This window comes from Scleropages formosus, chromosome 12 (genome assembly GCF_900964775.1).
Source record: "Scleropages formosus chromosome 12, fSclFor1.1, whole genome shotgun sequence".
NCBI classification, from domain to species: Eukaryota; Metazoa; Chordata; class Actinopteri; order Osteoglossiformes; family Osteoglossidae; genus Scleropages; species Scleropages formosus.
Window position 1 is genome coordinate 9933782 of NC_041817.1, and position 18276 is coordinate 9952057.

Genomic DNA, 18276 nt, shown 5'->3' on the forward strand with positions numbered 1-18276 from the left:
ATCCAATTTCTGAATCAAGCAAGCCAAGAAAAAACAAGGGAATACGCAAAAGAGAGTTGAAATGATGTCAGTCACTGATACAACATGAGGAGAACACACCTAACCCATGAAGCTGACAATCTGACATGCTGCATTAGTACTTGTTGTTGCGTCACAGTAAAGGAAACAAAGAATTGCACGGTAATGACTTCTCGTTGATTCGACAACATAGACGGTAGAAGATCATTCGGTAGGCACTTTTAATTTTATTACTTTACAGCCTTCAGGATGTTTAAAATGTAGAAATATGTCATACTGCGAGGTACCGAGGGCTCGGACTCCGCAGCTGCGAGGATGTCAAGGAAGCGTGAAAGACCGAAACGTACTACAAAAACATGGTTGAGTAAAGCTGCGCTTGAGGAAGAAATACCCACACACACGCACGCGCACGTGTACGCGCGCACACACATGACCATGCACAAAAGCGCACACACGCCCTCGCAGCGCCAGTAATCTGCACCGCTTCCTAGCCGAGCTGAAGCAGCGACGCCGGCTGAACAGGAAGTGAGCGCGAAAGGCCTCCGAGGGCCCCCGAGCAGCTCGCGCCGATCGGACAGTCCGCTGGCGTAGCGGCAGACAGCGCTGCTCGCAGGGCAGCTGAGAGGACGGAGCCATGGAGGAGGACATAAGAAAGAAGGGCATGCTGTACATACAGCAGCAGAGGTTCGGGAAGGTAAGCCCCTCGTCCTCTGCGGTGGTCCAGAAGAGCTGCGTACACATTTTTGTGACCCCTGAAGGTCCTTCAAGGCGATGTACGAAGACATCCGGGGAAACGTGCGGACTGCCTTTGCGGCGATGCCGTCTCGTAATTAATCCCGCAGGGCTGCCGTCTTCACCTTGTGCTGCTCCACAACGCCTCTTCACTGTCTGTTGATTATGTAGGTGTTTAAGAGGAGTAGTAACCGCATCACTCTGAGATTTTGAGATGCTTCGCCAGCACATTTATTTAGCTATGCAGGAACTGCTCTGACTTTGGATGCCAGAAGTAAAACGAAAGACAAAGTATAAGTTGGTTCGCAGTCCTTCCTACGTGGCAGGTTCTGCTCAAGGACACGAGTTTAAACTAGAAGGCATCTGCAGTTTCTCCTCATCTCTAGGGTATGACCGCATGATGTGAAAATAAGTTCTGAAGATGTAGCTGATGGAAAATATACAGCCACTTCACGTTTCAGTCGACGCCTTTTAACACAAGCAGGGAAAACAGCTGTGTGCTGATACCTTGTAATAATAAGACAGTTAACTGCCTGCTCATACAAAGTGTGGTAAAATAAACCGTGAAAACAAACGGCTCTCGGGCTAAAATAGCTTCAAATTTGTAGCTCTGATTTCGGCTGGATTTCATTTCACTTGAGCAATTTTTGTAGACCGTATTGCTGATTGCTCCCGAATGATCAATTAAAAAAAAGTTGAATTCTTCAGTGTTACTATTACAGAGCTGTTCCTTCAATTTAAAATACGTTCGTTTCTCTCTCTCACATAAAGAGACCATGTCAGAAATCAGCACTTTTTGGAAAGAAGCAGCAAGCTATTCGGGAAAACTCCTGGAAACACATTTTAGTTTTCACAAACGTCAGCCTGTGAATTTTGGTTGTTGAATTCTCAGCCAGTGGTTCAGCTGCTTCCTTATAATCTCTTTATTGAATTTTTAAAGCAAACGAATTCAGACCATGGTACGAAAAGGAGTCCTGCAAAGGTAACCCTACTGAGGAAGAAATACACAGCAAAAGGTTGAAAAACGTAGTTTTCTCCACACAAAGGAAAAGCTGCAGCTTTGCCTGCATTTACATTTTTCTGTCTTAGTCAATGGTTTTGTGCAGCATAACGCGGCGCACTAAGCCTTTGTGGGAAATACGGCTGTATATACAACAGTGCGTAGCAGGGAACCACCAGCAATATCACGATTTACGATCTTCGAGCATTATGCTGGGATAAAGAGCAAGAGGCTGTTGCAACACGATATTTTGAGGAACAAAAAATGAGGAAGACATAAAGGTGGAGTCCTGTTTTTTTGCTGTCGTGCACTGACTGCCCAGTGCTACTCAGAAGAGCTGCTCGCTTGTGGGGACTGGAATTCACACACACACACACACATTTTCAGAACCACTTGTCCCATACAGGGTCGCGGGGAACCGAAGCCAACCCGGTAACACAGGGCGTAAGGCCAGAGGGGGAGGGGACACACCCAGGACGGGACGCCAGTCCGTCACAAGGCACCCCAAGTGGGACTCGAACCCCAGACCCCTCGGAAAGCAGGACTGTGGTCCAACCCGCTGCGCCACCACACCCCCATCGACTGGAATTCATTTTTAGAAAATAAGATGTGGTCCCGAGGTTAAGAGAAGACTCCTGCTACATGTGTGTCAGAGAGCACGGAAAAAGCGAGGATCTAAATATTACTCACAAATATACAAAAGCAGCCTGTCTAAAACCAAAAGAGGGCTCTTGCCATCCACAGTGCTGCAAATGAAATGAAATTGATTAATTTCAATTTATTAAATTATGCTTATTTTAATATTTACACAAGAATAATGACCATTCCTGTAGGATTCACATACTTTCAAGCAACACTGTACTTATGTAAAATGCCAAAAACTCTCATCGTCTTTCATTTATGGGCCTAATGTACACATCTCTTCAATCTTCAGCTAAAAACAATACAGTCGCTGTTTATAATAATGCGAGCGAGCACACATGGCACAAAAATTAGAGGTATTTTAAGAGGTCAAATCAGTTCTGCTGTTATTTGCATTTTGTTTTAACAGTTAGGGACCAGGCTGAAAGAAAAGCGCCGCGCCGCAACTGGTGAAGTTATCATGATGTTTACGTCTTTAACAAGTCTGCTTTTCTGCAACATATTTATGTGTACTTGGAAACAGGGGACATTGGTTGTTCATACTTGGCCTACTTGAACACATTTATTCTTTGTGATCAAAGTGGACGGCTCTTCGCGTATCCTAGCAACATTCAGTGGGAGATTACACAAAAAGCCTGCAAAGAGAAAAATAATCGGAACAATATCTTGCTCTGAGTTTTTATTGGCTTTCAATAGAAATCCTTTGGGCGCTGAAAGCCACTCTGACATTAGCAGTCTCAGACAAGTGGGAAAAGGCTGTTTGGGAAGAATCGTCACATCCAGTTTCAAGTTAACTGAATAGAAAATTCACTTCTATCATGCTATGCGAAACTGAGTGCAGATTGCACACGATTTAAAGACTGCCTCAACTTGGAGGGTCATTCATGTGCCCACACAGAATATGATTTTCATTTGGCTGCTAAAAGAGACGTGTCGTTAAATATAGCCTTCACACTGAATGCATGGAACATCATAGACATGAGACAACCCAAATGTTCTTCTAAGCCTTTGTACAGCGATTGATGGGTAGCCCTGCTGCAAAACAGAGTGTAGATTTAAAATTTTGTAAAAATGCAACATACTGTGACAACATGCACTTTCGGTTACCTCTGAGTTGACTGCTTAAAGACCAATGTGACTTGAGGTTATTTGCCTTAGTTTCAAAAGGAATGGGGCAAAATTTTGAAAAGTCTCTTGGACTCAGAGGGTGCAAAGCTGCACTGAAACAATCTTGTCAATTTCACATGTTAGTTATCGAACATTTGAAACACACGCACTTGTCTTTTGATTTTATTGAAGTTTTATGAACACAACATTCTGGGAGGGAAGTATTGGATGTCGCCCATAGCTGCACTCAGCTGTCAATCAAGTACAACATATATCAGTTCCCACTAATTTCGTTGCTCTTGCGGGTGCTGTTTTCTCAAACCCACAGCCACCACCTCTCTTTGGTTCAAAAGTGCTCTAATGGGGGGAGCTCACTACCCTGAAATCCCTTCTGCAGACCCCAAACCAAGACAGAAAATTCATTTAACATTTTCTCAAGCATATGACCACAGTCTAATACTTCTAACTCCTGAAATAACTTCAGGAGTGGGAAGTACTGAACTGTACAGATGGAGACAGCTGGTAGTGGAGTAGTTAGAGCTACTGCCTTTGGACCCAAAGGTTAGAGGTTTGCTCCCCACCTGTGGCTGTAGTACCCTTGTAAGGTACTTAGCCTAAATCCCTCCAGTCAAAATAACCCAGCTATACAAATGGGTAAATAATTGTAGGCGGACTGACATTATAAGTTGCTTGGGAGAAAAGCATCAGCTAACTAAATAAATGTACTTTGGCTGTAGAGTCTGAATAAATGAAGGACAATAACCACAATGAGATCAGATGTCTGCCACCCTCAATCTCCTCCCATGCAGAAATGGAAGAAGGTGTGGTCCATCATCTACAGAGAGAGCAGCTGCTCTGTGTCCCGGATGGAATTCTTCGAGTTCAAAGACAGCGGGGCAGCTAATGCGGAGAAGGCTGACCGGACTCTCCGTAAGCAGGAGAACAAGAAAGTGATCAAGCTGCGAGACTGCATCCGAGTGTCAGAGGTCCAGGTTGAGAGCTGCCCCAGGGACTGCCAGCCATTCCTGGTGGAGACCACAGAGAAGATCTTTCTGTTTGCAGCAGAGAACTCAGAGCTGGAGGGCTGGACTCAAGCACTCTGTGAGATTGCATTCCCAGTACGTTCTCTCTGCTTCTCCAGCTAACACTATAAATGAGCTTTTAGCTTACCTAAAGCCTACATGTCAGTAATTGGAAGTGATGTCCGATGGATGAAATAATTTAGACCAAAAGACCAGAGTACAAATGCAAATGTTTAAATTAAGCCATATGCTGGTTTTGAAAAATTCTTGTTCTCATTTTTCGTCTAGTGGAATGTTATGGCTCATAAATTTCTTGCCAAGATAAATTGGATGAAAATATGCACAGCCTCTTAGGGAAGAGAAGAATCTTTATTTATACTTCATGTGAAATTTATTTATACATAATAGGAAAAAGATTTTCCAAAAATTTCTTCAGCTGTCATCCAAACCTTAAAGTGAGTCATCATGTCTGAATTAAACTGAAAAGTCACTCAAGCTGTAGAAGCAGATTCCTGTTTCTACGTAATGCTCAAATGACTATGACAATCTGGGTCAGAGCTCACTTCCCCTTGTTAATAATGTAGGTTGCATGCAGCAGACCAACAGATAGATAGATGGGCACTTTATTGATCCCAGCAACAAATTGCATAATAGATCTTTCCCATTTCTTAAAGAGATACCTGGTAGTGAAGGCATGCACTGATGTTCTGAAACAACTTACAATTTCACTTACCAGACAGATTGTAGATCACTAGCCACTGACGCAAGGTTGATCCTGGGTTGAAGCGAACAAGCAGTGCTCAAGTTCACCGCACTGCATTAGTGACACTTTCCTGGCTGTAAATGAACAAAAATAGCTCTCAGCCGCACCTGAAAATAGAAGCATGATAGAAGGTGGGATATAGTGGGCCAGATCAACACAACCACAAAGAAAAACTGAAAGAAAAAAATACACTTATTCAACTTGCCTTCAGAATATAAATGTTTTTCTAATTGAAGAAGTGGTCTTTCCTAAATAAAGTAACATTGAGCCTTAAGTTTGAAGCAGTAGTTCTACTTCTGTAAGTCACATAGAACAACTGAACCCATGGAAAGCTAACAGGAAGGTGAAGGAAATGTGCTTTTCATCAGCTGTTATACAAATTACAACTAGTTTTTACAGTTTTTCTACCGATTATGTTTGATAACATATATTGCTATTGCTAAATATATTTCAGCGGGTATGTAACTATGTATAGTACTCAGTGAGGAGTGAGATGGGAGAATTAAGCAGTATCAGAATTTGTATAACTTTGACACACGAAACAAGGACAAAAGTTCAGATATGAACTAAATGGAAATACAACCGAGGGCCAGGTCCCAAAAATTGAAAATTAAATCCGTGTAGAAGTGGGAATTGGCAACAGTCATTTAAATTGCTGAAAAAAAAAAGAAATTTAGCACGAATCATACACTTCGGAGTGCCCTACCAATGTACAATTTGGGAGATTTTTTTTTTACTAGTATCTCATTAGGAACTGTATTATTAAAAGTCCAGGCAATAGAGCCTGAAGACATGCTAACATTTATAATTTTTATCAGAGTGCAGCAACTTAATCAATGAAATTTCTCACATTCACAAAGTGCTTAGTACACATAAGAGCACTTAATACATTTTTGCCACTCTGAAAAGAACTTTAATCAGTGGTCCAGTACTTCCAGCATTTCTTCAGAAAATAGCCAAACAACAGGCAATAACAAATGGAAATTATATGAACACATTGCAGCAATAATTGAACCAGATCGTACTATTGGCTCCTCTTTAATTGTATTATTATTATTATTATTATTATTATTATTATTATCATTATTATTGTTAATAATTAATTGCAGGGATTATTCTTTAATTGAACATAACTTACAACATTTAACCCAGTTATGCAAATAGTTTAAGGTAGCAATTCAGTGCAATCAGACTGGTCAAGGGTAGTTTAAGAATATGTTGACAATATGCTTCCTTCTGCCCTGAAAATTACATAAATACCATAAAAGAAGTGAGCTCTAGTGATTTTTAAAAAAAAATATATGTATATATATATATCACTTTGCTAGCAGAGGTGACATATACCTGACACTTTTACACACTTGGGACAGTCTGCTGATTCTTGTCCTCTCTCTCCATCCCTGAAGATGAACTGGGCTGAAGCAGGAACAGTGAAACGTGGCAGCATTCTGCGCTCCAGGCCAGAACTGGTAGAGGCCGCCATGGAGGACAACACCCTGTATGGCGCGCGGGAAAGCGGTAGGAGAACATTTTGACGTTCTATTTTCCCGGAATAAACTTCAAAGACTGACTAAATGAAATCTTTCTCTCCCACTGGTGAGACCGAAAAATTAGAAATGTTAATAACATCCTTAAAATCAGATAGGCGGGACTTTGCCGAATTATGGTAAATTTAAAATGCGGGCACTGTGCTGCAAACATTTACATTAATTATTTTAGCTGACACTGTTTTCCATCCAAAGCTCCTTACATTATTAAGCAGCCTAGAATTATTTACCCGTATACAGAGGTGGGTGACTTTTACTGGAGTAAAAATTTAGAATGAGTACGTTGCTCAAGGGCGTGACAGCTGGAGGGGAGTTTGAACGTGCGAACACATGCAGCTCTCTCACCTGAGGAAAAAAAAAAACAGGCCTCGATGTGGTCTGAGGTGTGACAATGAGGACATCAAGTCAAAGTAAGGGCAGCCAGAAATGGTCAACATTACGCATGCTTCCTAATGCTTTTCAGGAGCAAACAGCGTAATGTGCATTTTTGTCGTCGCATCAGTGTGATGAGCTGGTTGGTGTGACTTTCACAGCCACGTGTGATGTTTTATAAATGCGAGATGTGAGACTGATCGGTTGCAGGTGGCGCATGAACAAAAGTGATTTTTCTGGGACTTTAATTATGCAGAATTAGAAAAGAGTTGCGATAAAATGCTAAGCTGGCTCTGATGCCTACACACACCAAAGTGGCTTTGCCAGTGAGTGGTGCAGCGGGCTTGTCCAGGTCCTGCTCTCTGGTGGGTCTGGGGTTCAAGTCCTGCTTGGGTTGCCTTGTGGTGGACTGGCATCCCTCCCTGGGTGTGTCCCCTCACCCTCCAGCCCTGTGCCCTGCATTGCCGGGTTGGGCTTCGGTTTGCCGCGACCCTGCTCAGGACAAGCAGTTTCAGACTGCGTGTGTGTGAACACAAGGCAATGTGTTATCGCAAGAATGCCCCAAGCTCATTGAATACCAGCAAAGGCCTGTTGTGTGTGTCGACACCTTGGGGGCTTTCTAATAACCACTAAAGATATAAAACAAGAGACTGGGTACACACACACATGCATTCTTCTTCTGGACATTCCGCTTGCTTCTTACTTTGTAAACAGGCTTCTGACACAATTTTTAGCTGCCTGCTTGCAAACAGGCAAGAGTCGGTTCACTTCTCCTTTCTATCTCTTGCACTGCTACGCGGTGGAAAATTGCTCAGCTTCGTGGCTCTTTTTTCCTGTCTTGTGGCTGAGAAACATCACACCAGTGCCCGCCTCACTGAGCAACTTGTCCAGTTATCATGAGCAAATAGTACATCCTGCCAGCGAACGGTGCCTCTGGACAGATGATTTAGTCGAGCTGCTTGTTCTGCTCGCGCTCTTTAGCTCGGGTCTTTCGGGCTGTTTCCGCTCGGTCTCGAACAAACTTCTTCGCAATTCCTTTGCTCTTGAAGTAAACAACCGAAAAGGCATTCCGCTGTTAATCTCAGTTTTGTCTGACAAGTACTGAAACTGCAGCCTGGAGATTAGCAACGTTAAAAGAACGTAAATGTCTATACGTGCAGCCGGATCGGTGCCGTCTTCTGTCTGACTTATCGCTACCACTTCTGCATTCGGTTCTGTTTTTTGTCAGATGAAGAGCTCGCAGGGACGGAAAGTTATTATTCACAGTTGGTGAACCTGGGCTTGATTGCCCTTGCATCAGTTATCGTACCATCAATGAGCTCTCAACAGGCACCGTTTTTATTTCATAACCTCAAAACCTATTTAATGAAACATTAATTACAAGGCAAATTTTTACATAACTTTTGGCACATACCAGCTCACTGAGAGCAAAATCAGTGATTGGAAACATGCTCTATTATAACTGCAGCCCATTAAAAAGCAGGGACGTGTATAGCCTCTCTAGCAAATTACTGTCTGCTTTTGATGTAACACATTTGGTTTTTATATTTCTGCAGATTAATTTCCTTTCATCATTGCCAAATGTTGTCAATGCAGAAAATGTAATTTATTAGCTAGCATAAACCAGTTCTCGATTATGGGATGGAATGCATGTTTTCTTTATCATAAGAAAGGCAATTAATGCAGTTGTCAGATCTACTGATCCATTTTAGTTAAATCAGCTGTGTGCAGATCAGTACTATCCTGGCCAAAATTCGCATAAGAATGTGAGAAAACAAAAGATGACAGTTGCTCGCACAAGAGTTAATGTGCTTGATTCAATGCCTTGAATTGCGTTTGAATAAAATAACTTGTCACACAAACTGAGAATATCACATGAGGTAATCTCTGAGACACCACTACTGAATTCTTGGTATGGAAGTTCACATTTATTTATTTAGCAGAAGCTTTTCTCAAAAGTGACTTCCGGTGAACTCTATGTAGTGTTACCAACCCACACACCTTACTCACCAAGGTGACTTAGACTGCTAGATACACTCCTTACAATGGGTCACTCATCAGTGGAACACACTCTCTCAACCACTAACACACTATGGGGGAACCTGAACAGCATGTCTTTGGACTGTGGGAGGAAACCAGAGCACCCAGAGGAAACCCACGCAGACACGGGGAGAACATGCAAACCCACACAGGCTGAACAGGGATCAAACCCATGTCCTCTCGCACCACCCAGGTGCTGTGAGACAGCAGCACTACTCACTGTGTCACCGTACCACTCCACGAGTTTATGGATAGCTCTCGCCTATAAAAACAGGAAGAAAGTTTGGGGTGCGCAGCCATTTTTTGCTGTCTTGCACCAAAACCCACTGACTGTAAGCATCAGCACAGAGATTAGCACGGAATCCAGCCGAGGTGCTATTGTACTGTCTGTCATGCATATTCATATTCTGTTCTCTAAAGTCTAGCTGGTCCCCAGCTTTCTTTGAACACAAACGCCAGCTATTATATCAATTCTTGCAGTGCAAATTATTTTTTTTTAACTGTCTTTCATTTCATTCACTGTACTACTTTGTGCAGTGTGAAGGAGTTATGGTGTGACCATCTTAATATATCTCCCAGGTGAATGCCACCACTACCATGTCATACAGGCTGAGTACACTAATAAATGACAATAATAAGTAAGCCTCTTAAGCTCTCCCAGTTATAAGCACAAAAGAAAAAACCTTTTTAGTGACATAAATTAAGATTTTGCCAGCAAGAGGAGTATATTTATATATGCATAAAGGGCATGTACAACAGAGCTTTTTCACTACAGACCTGAATGTCTAAAACCTCTGTGGTTTAGTCAACATAGTTAGTTGAATAAGGTTGTTTGCTGCCCGGGTGGAACAATATCCCCATGAATTCTGTGACTAAGTAGCTCTAATGGACGCTTTATGTAAGCAATACTATTTTTAACTTTCATTTCCAAATTGCCAGTTTAATAACTGTCTCATGTTTGGCTTTCCATTTCATTTTTCTTTTCATATCAAGAAATGTGGATAAAACCTGTTCAACCAGCAAGGCAAAATAAAATGAAATGCAGTATAAAGTCTTGGAGTACAGATCCTTGTCCAGCAATAACCATTTGTCTCTCTGCATGACACATGAGCCGGAACCACACCTATTGTAGTACGGGCACATCCTCAAAGAGAAGCTTGTGCAAACCATCACTGACTTCAACCATCCACTTACACGTAGAAAATTGCCAGTTACATCAGAATCTACAGACAACATTAGGTTGCAGAGACTTGAACCATGGTCTGAACTATGGGACTCAGCTAGGATTCAGGATGCGCATTAATACTGGCTGAGCCACCAAAAAGCCATTGGCCAGAAACACTTTTTCAACCAAGAAACTGCTGTGGGCTTTAAGAGAGAGAGCTAGAGGGCCAATTAGAGAAACTTTGTAAAATAATTCTCATGTTGCTTGGGAATTGGTCTTAACCTTAATCTGCCCAAGTGCATGTAATCAGTGTAGCGGAACAACAGGATTATTTAAAATGTAGGGGAGAATGCATTCTGGGAAATATAATTACCAAAACTAGTGTGCTACAGGCATAGTTCTTGGGCAAAAGAAAGCATAAGGCAATTTCAACAGGCTGCTGTTCAGACTGTTGACATAAATTCAAAGATATAGGTAGGAATATTGATGATAGACAAAGTAACTTTGGATGTAACTGATCGCATGTACAGGTGGGAATTGTTTTTCACATTGATCGAGAACAGCGGTATTAAGAGCATCCTGCATCTTAACATAAGAACAGAACTCTATATCCACAATGCTGCTGAAAGTGTTTTAACACTTTTTTTTTTTTTTTTAGCATTTACAATTTTGACAGTGTAATCACTTTCTAATATTAGATCCATGCCACTTCACATACTACTTTCAATAGTCTATTGTATAAGTTAAATTCTAATTTTTTTTTTCGGCCATTCTTGCGTTCATTTGCTTTTTTAGGAATTATTATCTTGTCATTTCAGCTGCAGCTCACAGACATATGACCTGACATGAGATTCTTCTGATACAGAGCAGAATATATGTTTTCACAATGACGACAAGTCATCCGTGTTTGAAGGTCGAAAACCATCCCCAGACCATAACAGTAGCTTGACCGCTGGTACAAGTTTCATACCATTGAAGGCTGCTTTTTGGTTTTTGCCGTAGCTATGAGGGCCCGCATAAGTGAAAAAGTTACAGTTTTGAAGCATTGGTCCTTAGTTCTCCTGCCAGGGGTCTTGTGAGTCATCAGTGTGTTTTATGGTGAACTGGAGATGATTTCTCATGAGCTATTTAGCGAAAAGCTCTTCCATGTACTACATTTTTGCACGTCTTTTTTGTTGTTGAGCCATGAGTACTGATTTTCGCTGAGCTACAGTAATCTTACAACTCATGGAATGTTGTTATGGAGCTCTTTTTGGCCTAACTGGCAATTTTATGCTTTACTCATACAGAGCTTTTGGCAGGATGGCTACTCCTAGATAGAGTCACCGCTGTTACACACTTTCTCCTTTTCGTGAGTGTGGCTCTGAACCCTGCTCAGTTGAGGCCTAGAACCTTAAAAGTTGGTGTATAACCCTTCCCAGACCGATAGGCTTCAGCGACTTTTCTCCAGAGGCAATTTCTTTTGAGTGCTGCATGGTTTGCCTCTAAAAGCCTGTGTTTTGCCAACTCAGATTTTGTGAATAAGGGTTGCTAAATTATATTTTGGACAGGGCTGATTATTTACCAGAGTATTCAAACAATTAATCATAACTGCTTCCTTACGATGATTTAACTTGGGAGTAATTACATTTTCTTAGCTGATGACTGCATGCTTGCTTACGCCGGACATCAAATAAATGAAAGCCAGTAAAAGTTCCACTTTTTTTCCTCCCAGGCTTCCTTCATACTGCTTGAATTAAAAAAAAAATTTTTGCTCAAATTCAAATCTGTTAAGCTTTTCATTGCTCCACATTTATTTTACCTGTTCCGCATGGCCAAATGAGCCAACGCAGGAAGGTTGCCAATTTTTATGTGTTCCATGGTAACGGTACTATACCCCCAGGAGCTGACTGAGAGCAAAGCAGACATATGAACACAAAAGCAACATTTCTCAAGTGGAGAGGCTGTCTACAATAAAAAGACACAGTGATGTGCCATGGCAACAGGGGCACTGGACAGATCACAAATGAGAAATGTGCTCAAAGAGGGGTGCACACTTAGGAGCAGGCTAGCCCCATGCTAGAAAGAATGGGACCCAGTGACTCTGTACGGAAAGAAAGTGGAACAGTGGTTAAAAGGTGGCAGGTTCAAAACCCACAAGGTGCTGTAACAGTACAAGCTGAAAGCTTTTTTTTTTTTTTTTTTTTTTTTTTTTGTAGAAATGTGACAAATGTTAAACTGTAAGATCAGCACATTGCTGTGAACAAAAGTGGTTTCTAAGCAAATAAATGTTGCAGATTGAGTCGTATTCTAGAGGTATAAGCAAATCTAGACAATGAGGTAAACAAAGAATTCAAGAGGACGTACTAAATGCTCGAGGGAACTAATGTATGGCAGCTTACAATGTAATTATCATTTTACAGACGATAACGTAGAGCTAATTTCAAGAAGCTAAACACGTGAGGAAATAAATTGGTTTTCTTGTGTTTGACGTGTGGAGACTGCAAGTAGAAGTTCCCTTGTGGGGAGGCTCTAGCTCTGCGTAGTTGGCCGTGGGTGAGAGAATGAGATGATAAGATTCTGGTACAAATTGCAATCATGACTCTCTGCATGCTGGGATATGGCGTCCGGCGAAATGAATGATATTGTCATAGCGTGAGATGACTCTATTTTGGGGCATGTAGACAAATATGAAAGCACCAAGACCTGGTGCTGGCTAAGAGTAATTTGACAGAAGAAGCTGCCTGCAGTGTTGCTAATACCTGTTGAGCCACATAAAGGAGTGTCCAATTTAATATTATTGAGTAGGGGTGAAACTATGGGAAAAAGTCATACCTCTGACTTAGTAAAAGACACAAAGCCTTTTTGGCTGGGTTCACGTTGGTAGGGTAACCTCACAGCTGGTCATAAAAAGGAGCCGCTTGCTGCCAGATCTCACTGAGATGGACGAGTGACGTGAATTCTTAGCACTGAGGCCATTGCATGGAAGTGGTGCCACCCAGTGAGAGGATGATGGCGTCCACATAAACGTGCACCGATTCCTATAAGCAAAGAACATCGTCACACGGTAATGGCTGGTGACAGGACATGCGTCTCTGACTTATGTGCCCTTACGCGTCTTCTTCGGCTGTCTGCAAACATGCATCACAGACGTACATGTGAGCGCAGGCATCTCCGCAGCCAGAACTTCCTGCAGCCGAGCCTAGCGCTGCCTGCAAGAGAACCCAGAGAGATAAACCAGCCCAGGAAAAATATGGAGCCGCATCACTACGGTGGAGATAAGCACCCCAAAAACAAAGCACACATAAAAAAGCGAGAAAACACAAAATAAAGAAACCCAGCACCTGTGTGAGCACCTCGCCCGGTAGCAGAGACAAAACCGCACGCGGAAGTCATCGAGTCTATTTTCTGCTCGGCAGAGTTCCTTTATCGCATCTCACTTCAGGAAGGAAACGGGCTTCTCTTTCTGCCTTTTTCATCTGCTGGGGGAAAAGCTGGGAGATGGTATCGAGTTGTACACCTGGCTGCTGTACGCCATGCGCGACCCCTCCCACTGCGGCACCATGGCTGTGCCCACAAGTTACAGACTTAATAACTGTTCGGAAACCACGGCAGGTGCACCTGGAGACGCAGCTCCTCCCGACAGCTCTGACTGTCACACAAAAGAGATGTACTGATGTTGCAGAAGAGAGCTGAACGAAGTGCAAAAAAAAAAATGAGCATTATTTTTTTTAGATTTATGATCTACTACAGTTATTTTTCAGTAAAGTGGGCCCACACGGCATAACTGAGGAAACTTCTGAAACGTATGCCTGACATGAAATAGGCCAATAGTTTAGGGTTACTGAGCCTGAACTACCGTTTCAGAGGGCTTTTCACCTGCAAAATATCTGACTTGCAATCGGTGTAGGTGACTTCTTTCTTAATTTTCAATACTTTTCTTAACTTTCGATACAAAACTGCAGACAGGAAATGTACATTATGCTGACATATGTTCTTATAGGGATGAACAAAAGATGCACTATAATGAATTTGGTAATTCATTTGATTTGCGTTATTTTTGTCATCTAAGTGAGGCCCTGTCAACATTGTTTTTCTATACAGTTTTACATTTGCAAAAAAGGCATTTTTTTAGCACATCAGATCTGATAAGATACCAGTAAATTTCCTCTTAATTCTCATATTACCATATAGCAAAGAAAAAAAGAAAACCGTAAACTTTTCAGTACTTGCAGACATGCAGACTGGATGTAACAAGGTTGCCATGTTAAAAAGTGCATATGAGCAATGCCTTTAAAGTGTTTTTCAAGGTGCAATCTCCCACTTGTTAAAGCAGCAGATTGCTTCTGGGGAGTATTCACTCTACCTGACCATGTGCTGCTCTTTAAAATAAACAGAATGTGATCCTTTTTCTGCAAAAAAGGAAAAAAAAAACACAGCTCCTCAGCGGGGCTGAGAAGGGCCTTTGCAGATGCTGCAGCTTCCATCTCTGGTTCACTGAACCACCCTGGCTTACCGGGATATTCCAGTCTGCCAGGAAACACACTTTTCTGCAGTGCAGCTTGTCAGCAGTATTAGTTTAAGCCATATACCCCAGACAAAGCAGTACACTACCCTTGCAAAAACTGTGAGACATTATCATTATGGTTTCATTCAAAGCAGTTGACACAGCTTACAATTTTAGACTTTCAGAGGCTCAGTTTAGCAATTCAGTATAAGCTTGGTGCCCACACATCCAGAAAGTCTTCTTGTGGGACAGTAAACATGGGACACAGCTCTATGCTTGAGCAGTATTTAGAAACTGGAGTGTTTTTTTATTTCTTCCTCACCAGTAATGAAGGACTTCAAGGTGAATATAAGGAAGACGGAGGGTTCGGAGAGGTGTCGGCTGCGCGGGAGTTACCTCTTGCGTACGGACTTCAACAGCCTCTTGCTCAAAGACTGCAAGACTGGGGAGGTGCTCTTCTCCTGGCCCTACCGCTTCTTGCGGAGGTTTGGTCGGGACAAGGTAGACATACTGTGTCTTAATCTAAAATAAAAATGATAAAAAATCCAGTAAATTCTAACAAAACTCAAACCTCTACATTAAGTGCAGTTGTGAAACGATATATCTTTCAGCCTGGCATAAATGTTAAAATAATTCCCTTTGAGGGTGGAATTTTTTTTTTATACTGGAAATATTCTCTTTGCTTGTACTTTCTAGTGAACGAATAATGGTTGAAGATGGTAATGGATGTAAAAACCCCTGAAGAGATGTCCTTACCCATCCTTTTACGTCCTTTTCAGGTGACGTTCTCCTTTGAAGCAGGGAGGAGGTGTGACTCTGGGGAAGGCAACTTTGAGTTTGAGACCAAGCAGGGCAACGTGCTCTTCCAGGCTGTGGAGAGGGCCATCGACCTTCAGAAGACCAACATGGGCCCCCAGCGGCAGGCCTCAGGTGGGGTAGAGGCACCCCTGGACAATGGCTCTGTGTACAGCACTGTGAATAATGTCCAGTCCAAGGACAGCCATCCACTGCCCTCAGGCACCCGTCCTCGTCTGGAGGTGCCCACCGACAAGGTACTCACTGGGGTCAAGAGCCTAACCCTTGACACCAGGCCACCACCCCACAAGAGCCAGGTGAAGAACATCTCAAGCTGCCCACTGATGATTTCTGAAGACCAGACGTACTCTCAAATCTCAATGCCCAGGGAGCAGGTGGAGAGGCTGGAGCACACAGAAGACACCTCTTCCCCTAGGTCAATCCGCAAGCACGGCTCCCAGGATTCGGAGTACTCTCTTCCCTTTGACTCAATTGCAAAGAGCTTCATGGCTACCATGTGGCTCAAGCTTGACGATAAGGGCTGTGAGAGAGAGGTCTGTGTTGATTCTGAAGAGGTATCGGATCCCCTCTACGACTCCATTGATGAATCAGCTGTCAGAGCTGCCATCAGAGTCAGGTCTGAGAGCAAGAAGCCTACCTTCGGCAGACCAGACCACATCTATGATGAGCCAGAAGGTTGTGCTATAGCTGCTGACAGGGGTCCTTCTTCTCTTTATGACAACCCGACGGAAGTCATAGGGCATGCATGGAAATTTCAGGGGTCAGAAGACCCAAGTGGCCATGAGTATCCATACAACCCTCACATTGATGACTATGCTGTGCCTAAACCACCTAGGAAGGTTCTCCCTGACCCACCTGAGGATGAAGATGATGAAGAAGTGAATGATGTCTCCCCATACGACAATGTGATGCTAAAAATTATGGAGAGGGGGAACAGATAATACCTAAAAACCAAATTTTCCGTGAAAGTGAACCATATTTCTGTAAGGGGAAGCTGCAAATGTTTAAAAGACTGTGAACTTGGGCAAAAAAGCTCTAAGTGAACCCGTGTTACAGTAAGAAGTATGAACTCGCCTCGACTGTCCCAAAGGACGCGTGCTTCACTTCCTGCTCCTGCAGGATGAGAATGAGCAGCATCCGTACGGGGAGACGCTGTACAAATGTTACAGCTATATAGCCCCAATTTCAGTTCTCAGAGAAGAAAGCGTGAATTGGAACATTTCCTTTTAGCAGCAAGGGAGAATATATCCCTCCTTCTGAACAATCCTCCACAGATCCAGCATGGCCAAGCTTCTGATTGCTGTCAGCAAAGTGATGGATGTGTACCAACTTCAAACCACTTTACAACAGAACACACAGCTGTTTTATCACAGAACTATCACAAAAGATCACAGAATGTCTTTTCCTGTGGCGTCTACGTGCACCAGGGGAGAATCCAAAAGGTTTTTTTTTTTTTTTCAAAACTGGAAAGCTGCAAAAAGGATCAATATTTTTTGAAATTCGTTTTTTTTTTCATATCAATAATGCATTTTCTGTGTTTTTTCCTGCGCAATCACTTATTTATTACGGATGATTCAGCTACTAAGAAGTGATCCCGTTCATGCGGTTTTTGAACTGAAACCTGCCCTTTCCTGAGATGTTCGCCGAATGCGTGGAACAGCTCGTGCCAACCCTTTGTGACGTTTACGGTATGTTTATGTATAAAACAAACAGCCTGAAGTGATGCACAAAGATGTTCACATCTGTCATGATGAGGCCTCCCTGGTGTGATGCTACAGCTGAAAGCGTGTTTCGAGTTATCTTATTAGCCTGTACAGTGAGCTTAACAAAAGCACCCCTATCACAAAGGCATACCTCCAGAGAAAGAGCTGTTTTACAGCTTTTAAATGAAATGTGTGACCTTCCATCTGTGTAATTTCTGTCCCTCACTTTTATTTTCATGGATGACTGTAACAAGGGGCAGCTTGATAAATTTAAAGGGTAATTCTGAGTAAATTAAAGCAATTTGCATTGTAGAAATGAATTACCAGTTATTAAATGGGTTACACACATGTCAACAACACTATTAATCAATAGTAGTGGGAGTTGAGGAGCTGCTTCCTTGAGCTCCGCATCAACATTAAATAATGACGGCGAGGGCCTCTGCTGCGGAAATGGCCGGGACCTTGGCGGAGGAAGAATGAAGGTGTCACAGTGCCCCATTCATTCCTCTCTTCCGCTGTGTCCTTCCTGACCCCCTCCTGACCAATCTCCCAGAATGCCTTATCCAGTCACACTTATCTCGATGAAATGGGATGTCTGGACGATTAAAGTTGCTCAGAGCCACCGTCCCCAAAGACCTCCTTGTTTCACTGAGGAGGTGGAGAATGAACTGTGGGGAGGGGAATGGTCGCAGCTATGGACACTTCTATCCTTTTTGTGCGATTCAAACTTACCCCCCCCCCCACACCCAATATGCTGAGAGTGGGGATGGGAGTGATGGAAATGATATTGTGAGGTGGAATCCCATTGGGTGCCTTGTGGCTCAGAGGTGACCGAAGCTCATTTCGCCCATGCTCCAGATCAG

The 18276-nt window shown here is 42.8% G+C and overlaps 1 protein-coding gene across 1 annotated transcript; it reads left to right on the forward strand.

Moving 5' to 3' along the window:
- The first annotated feature begins 504 nt into the window (after positions 1-504).
- dok2 (docking protein 2) lies at positions 505-18027 on the forward strand. Its single transcript, XM_018744021.2, has 5 exons — positions 505-712; positions 4309-4617; positions 6691-6802; positions 15220-15395; positions 15674-18027. Exons 1-5 carry the CDS (start codon positions 653-655, stop codon positions 16649-16651), a joined length of 1635 nt encoding a protein of 544 aa, XP_018599537.2. The 5' UTR covers positions 505-652; the 3' UTR covers positions 16652-18027.
- The last annotated feature ends 249 nt before the right edge of the window (positions 18028-18276 follow it).

Excerpts from the sequence above, each read along its gene's own strand:
- dok2 (XM_018744021.2), top strand. The coding sequence starts at position 653 with ATGGAGGAGGACATAAGAAAGAAGGGCATGCTGTACATACAGCAGCAG. Across the intron at positions 4,618-6,690 it reads TCTGTGAGATTGCATTCCCA|ATGAACTGGGCTGAAGCAGG; the intron begins GTACGTTCTCTC and ends CCATCCCTGAAG. Across the intron at positions 15,396-15,673 it reads GGAGGTTTGGTCGGGACAAG|GTGACGTTCTCCTTTGAAGC; the intron begins GTAGACATACTG and ends CGTCCTTTTCAG.